We start from the raw sequence: 6,000 nt of genomic DNA on the forward strand, positions 1-6,000 counted from the left end.
CCACCATTATGACTTCGATCAATATTAACAAACAACAAAGCATATTTTACACAAGGCCATAACTTGACTTCCCCCACATATCCCACGGAGCGTTTCATAATTATGTTGCAATTTGATAACGTGCGTCATTTCCTGTTGATACGTGAATTTTGTGTTTTGTTAAAACGCGATTTATAAACCGGTTGCAAGAAAGCTCAAACTGCAAAGAACGCCATTTGGGAATTTTATGTATTAGAATACCATGGAGTGCACTCCTTCAAACCTTGGTAAGTCACGGTTACTTAAGGCAGAAGGGCGTCAGACTTGATGTGAACATAAATTATCACGACAGATGAGACCCTCATATAAATTAATTTAAATAACGTCTGAAACAAGGACATGTAGATCTGTTGGTGAATAATAACAGAAATATATGCATATTGCTCTCTGTGGATATTATGGAACTAAGTAACTGCAAAATGAATATATACAAAGAGCGAAATAAAAAAACTAATAATAATAGGAACATACCAACAACAACAACAAAAAAACATAAAACAATAAGAACAAACAAATTAAGAACATGAACGTAAACAAAAAACACGGAGACATAATAATAATAATAATAATAACAACAACAACCATATCAGGAATACAATTATTTGAAATTCAACATGCGAATATCAACAAGTCATAAACAGTGGATGTTTAGCAAACAGTGAGATAAAATATACAACACAATGAAAACAAATTAAATAGACAAAAAAATATTTCAAATTTATGTTGCAAATTATAAGCCTTATATGACGAAGACGACGATGACATGTCACTATAGATAAATCTTATCAGAACTAATGAAAGGATAGGCCGCGCCATAGCTCAAGCGGTTAGTCGCTGGCTTCCCGATTCCAGGTCTGGTCAAGTGGGATTTGTGGTGGACAAAGTGGCGCTGGGGCAGGTTTACTCAGAGTACTTCGGTTTCCCCTGCCAATCTTCATTCCACCAACTGCTCCACAATCACCCTCACCTATAATCTGGGCTGGTACAATAGGCCAGAAGTGGCCGCAGTACAAGGGACTTAGTCCCACCCCACTGGCAATAAAGAAATGATAGGATAGATTTTAACACACAATTAAAATATTGTATTCAGTTCAATGGGGTGATAATGGGAGGCTTGGGCCATTACAGACACAGATGAGAATGAGTGGGTTTCGAGGCTTTTACAGCGCTGAAATGTTACATTGTGGTCTTATAGGTTGTGGCATTGCAGACTGGTAGATGAGTACCAATATTTCGGAGGAGCAGACTGTCTTCAGAGAAGGCTTTCTGTACTGAATACGACACTCTGAAATCCTAGTAACCAACCTGTCAGACTACACGGTGTCATACCTGAGGGCTGAAGATGAACTATATCACGCATGAATTCGGATATTCTCATGTCTTATCACAGAGGAGTGACGGATATAGTTCAAAAGACTTCATTATTATTATTATTATTATTGTATTTAAAGCTACGGAACAAATATGAAATTCCATGCTACACAGAATGTATCAGGTTGCCTCAATATATTTTACGCAACAAGTCTAAGAGACAAAACATGCTTAGGACAACTATGGGAAAGACAGCACAATGTTAAAGGCGTAAGCCAGTCTAAAATTCAGAGCGACATGACAGTAAAAACAGAAAGTTTTTGGAAGCATGGATCGACTATTTTCCTTTTACTACTCGTACAGTCTGAGTATCTGATACAAGCAGGAAATAAATTTAGCATGTGCGCGCAATGAAGTCAATAAAACAATGATATAAAATCCGTTTCTACAGAACAAGAAGTGTATATGTAGTAATAAAACTGGAAGTGTTGTCCCCAGAGAGAATAATTAATATAAAAAAGCAAATTTCTTAAAGAAACTGCCTTGCGCTCTTGCTTATCCCAAAAGTATCATGGCCTTCTACATGACTAAGTGGCATCTGTGTAAATCAAATTACAATAATTCTACGGCAACAAGTATGACACAGTACGCGATCACATAAATGTTTAACTGATGTGCAGTATTTTAGTGGTTTGGGAATGTGAATTTATATTTCTTCTGCTCCTACACTGATAGCTTAATTCTTCAAAATATATATGAAATATACGCATATCCATTAAAGAATTGTAACGAGTATCATTTTCACGAAATAAGTGTTTAGATAAGACCAAGGTTACGGCTGCATCAGCAAGAATTCGGACGACCGTTAGCTTGGTACTACCTAATGGAGGTATCTGTGAGAAATGCCGTTGAAAGTGCCTCATATGGCATGGTTAGCATACCAAGTTTCACTATAATAGGTTGAGGCATTCAACTAATATTACGGTTAACTTAACAGTTAAGAGGCTAATTGGAGGTGGGGGGAGGGAGATATTGATGAAGTACGCCATGTGGCATGCCATACACATAAAGTTTCATGAAGATTAGCACAGGAGTTCAAAGTTTTGCCTCAGCAATTTTAGAGGCCACAATGTTGCTATTTAATGACGGGATTTGTGAAGCACGCCACTGAGATGGGCACAGGTGTTATGATATACATACAGTGTTTCATAAGGATTTGTTCAGGTATTCAGCCGTTGTTAGGGGGAAAACATACAGACAGCAAAGTGATCTCATAAACCGACGGCTTCCATTTTTTTCCATATAACGAAAGTAGGCTAATAAGTGTTTGTTATGAAGAAAGCAGTCTTTTGGGATTTGGCACCGTGTATATGTGGTGTTAACCGGTTCTCACGGTCTCTTCGCTTGCAGATTTCTTACATTTTTCTTCTACCCTGAAGATGGAGGCGATACGTTCCTCCGAAACGTCGGTTAACACCACATATACACGGTGCCAAATCCCAAAAGACTGCTTTCTTCATAGTCACCGCCGTGAAAGCCTCAAATCTTACAAAGTGTTTGTTATGTTTTCTGAGAGCCCAAAACTGCATACTGAAATTGATTAGCAAGATGGGATATATACAACTCTTCACTTACGAAGAAAAAAAAAAAAAAATCATAAACTAATCTTCTCAAGTGGACAGTCTAGAAAAATGGCTATACTTGCATTTAAAAAAAACATAGTGAAAGGAAGCTTCATGTTTATATCAGAAGGGAATAAATTACACGCGTCGAGACAATTCCAGTCCATTTCCTTAAGGATAAAAGAAGATATGTAAGGGAGAAATTCTCAGGAAAGTATTTCTGCTTAGATGGGGACCCTCTAAGTGCTGTGACGTCGGCTCCTGTCCGTGGTCTGTGTGCGCACTTCTCCCCTCTACTTTCTCTACTGTCCCCTTCTCTCCTTCCCCTTCCGAGCCGACTTAGCGGCCTAACGTCTGGAGCTCTAGGCTCTTGGTTTTCCAACCGTCGATGGGGTAGGTTGTTCTCGTTTCGGACCACCGGTCGAGGTCATCCTCGACCGTCTAAATTAATTTCTCTACATAGTATTCTATCTTAGAACAGCGAACTCTGCAATCATTCTCATACAGGTATTTACATTATGTTTGTATTCTTTCTTTATTAATATAATATATTTATTCTTTGTTAATATTTGGTTTGGTTATTTCTGTTTGGGTATTTCCGCCTTGCTGATTTCTTCGTCCTCCCCTGCTCGCCCTGTCCTGTGATCACGAGAACCTATATGCAACATGAAGGACCCTCTGTAGGGTACTTACGCTTCAGTAATAACGTATTGCATCACGACTGCATGATGTGAACAGATAAAGGTACAAGTATATGGAAGGACATATGAGTTTGATGTTATATTTGGAAACCGCAAATACATCACGTGACCTAATCAACAAGTACGGAAATTCGTATGAATTTACAGTCACGTTTCCTGCAGCAGTAGCTCACCTCACCTTGCTAGCATCCAGGGGATTGTCACTGAGGTGCACCACAGGTCCCGGGTGGGTTTTCCTGGATCTGAAATGAAGAAATACAAGTAAAAACGCCATTCTAAAGAAACTTCTATCTGTGAAACAAATACTCCTCAATCGTAGCAGTCCCTTTCCAAGATTATCTCCTGCAGCTATTAGCCAAAGTGGGCATTTGTAAAGAGACTAGTTCGGCATTTACACAGCTCATACGAATCATTGAACACTTAAGCAATTTCGGGAAGAAAATGAAAGGAAAGTGACGGGTTTGAGATGACGAAGAGTTGTATCTTCTGGGATATAATGCCGTGTAGTATGGTGAAAGCCAACCGACATTTCGGAGGAACATACCGCCTACATCTTCAGGGTAAACTGGCTGGCTTGCAAATTCCACCTGACTAGATGCTCCTGTTTTTCCGCATGCGGTCTGCTCTGCTTGCTGCCTGCTTCACGACGATTTCTTAGACTTCGAAGATTGAGCCGATATCCTTTTGTATCAAAGTACACGTCAATAATGCAACAATATAGAATACATCAAGAATATGTCACTCACTAAAAATGTGCTTCAGTACTTTATGATGTGAAAATCTTTAAAATGTCAATAGGACACTAGAAGTGTATTTTATATATTAAAAGTGATTATCAATGTTTCTAAAATGTTTCTAGTTCTACATATATATATTTTCTAGTTTACGGCATGTTTCGGCTCACATGGGCAATCATCAGGCGATTTTTCTTTTTGCTTTTGGGGAGACCACTGCACTGTTCACTGGCCCACTCTGCTCCCATGCACGTCAATGTTTAGTTCTATCTCACGACTAGAATGCCGTCGTTGCACTCTTTTGCGGCTATCGTAGTTTTGTGTGTCGTATTTCTCTTGTGTATGTGTCACTAGTGCCATCATCCTGTATTCTGGTCATGAGACAAAACTAAACATTGACGTGAATGGGAGCACGGTGGACAAGCGAACAATAAAAATCACCTGATGATGGCCCACGTGGGCCGTAACATGTAGTAAACTAGAAAAATATATACGTATGTAGAACTCGAGACATTTTAGAAATTTTGATAATCACTTTTAATAACTTTAATGATTTTAACATCATAAAGTATTGAAATACATTTCAGTGAGTGACATATTCTTGATGTCTTTTATATTGTTGCATTATTGACGTGCACTCTGATAATAAGAATAATGCCTCAGTGCAACGGAATGGGAGGCGATATGTTCCTGCCAATGACAGTTCACCTTCAGCAGACTACACGGCGTTACATCACACAAGACAAACTCTTCATGTGTTAGATGTATTTGACAACAAGGTGGTCCGCAGAGTACCTGGAAGTAACAAAAGCGAAGGAAGTGGGAAATTTAGAACACTGCAGACGGCTGCTCGTCAGGATCCATACAGGTTACGCAGGACTGTTATGAACTCAGGGAGATCACGAGGGACTTGCCGTATCAGTTGGGTGACGAAACAAGAAATTCACACCGAAATTTAATACTAAGATGATGATGATGAAGGACTCTGGCCGTGAGATGCACGGACCTGACTTAGGGTTGTGTTCACTGGCGATCGTTCGTATGAATGGCGTCCAACCTTTGGTTTCATTGCCAGAGGACTGACGCATTGTCACTGACTGCAGAATCATTTACCTTAATGCCCTGAACAAAATACGTGTATAAAGCTATAATGTCGGCTGTTTTAATGTATGTGTACGCAACTTGGTCTCCGACTCTGATGGAATAACAAGAGTTACAGGTAAGGTAAAGTTGACCCTCTGCACAACGAATTAAGCACTACGCCATGAAGGCGTATGGGAGAGTGGATGTATAGATCCACATGGAATTTCAAGTTATGAGTAGACTGATGAAAACACGGGAGCTCAAGTAGGACAACAGGCGATTTTCATTTCTCTGGGGAAATGGAATGGTAATTGAGGACAGGACTTTCAGTACATCATGAACTCCATCAATTATCAAAAGGGCAGAGTTCGTTAGTGACAGGATCCCGCATGTAACAGTAAGAGGCCACTGTCTACTGTCGACATACCCTATCGGTACTGTTGCGTGCTATCGGCCGTCGGTACCTGATATTTCCCCCATCTACCAGAGGCATTAGAAACTACTTGGGCG

At 39.7% G+C, this 6,000-nt stretch overlaps 1 protein-coding gene across 4 annotated transcripts in view; it reads right to left on the reverse strand.

Annotated features, from left to right (window-relative positions):
* LOC111872575 (syntaxin-binding protein 5) overlaps positions 1-3,915 on the reverse strand; it is a gene marked incomplete at its 5' end in the record, with an annotated part of 121,891 nt that extends 117,976 nt beyond the window's left edge. For all 4 annotated transcript variants that reach the window (XM_023866626.2, XM_023866627.2, XM_023866624.2 and 1 more), the window contains 1 exon segment: positions 3,852-3,915. In XM_023866626.2, the coding sequence (XP_023722394.2) occupies positions 3,852-3,915 (64 nt within the window).
* Positions 3,916-6,000: the final 2,085 nt, after the last annotated feature.

This window comes from Cryptotermes secundus, unplaced genomic scaffold (assembly GCF_002891405.2).
Source record: "Cryptotermes secundus unplaced genomic scaffold, Csec_1.0 scaffold1093, whole genome shotgun sequence".
Lineage (NCBI taxonomy): Eukaryota > Metazoa > Arthropoda > Insecta > Blattodea > Kalotermitidae > Cryptotermes > Cryptotermes secundus.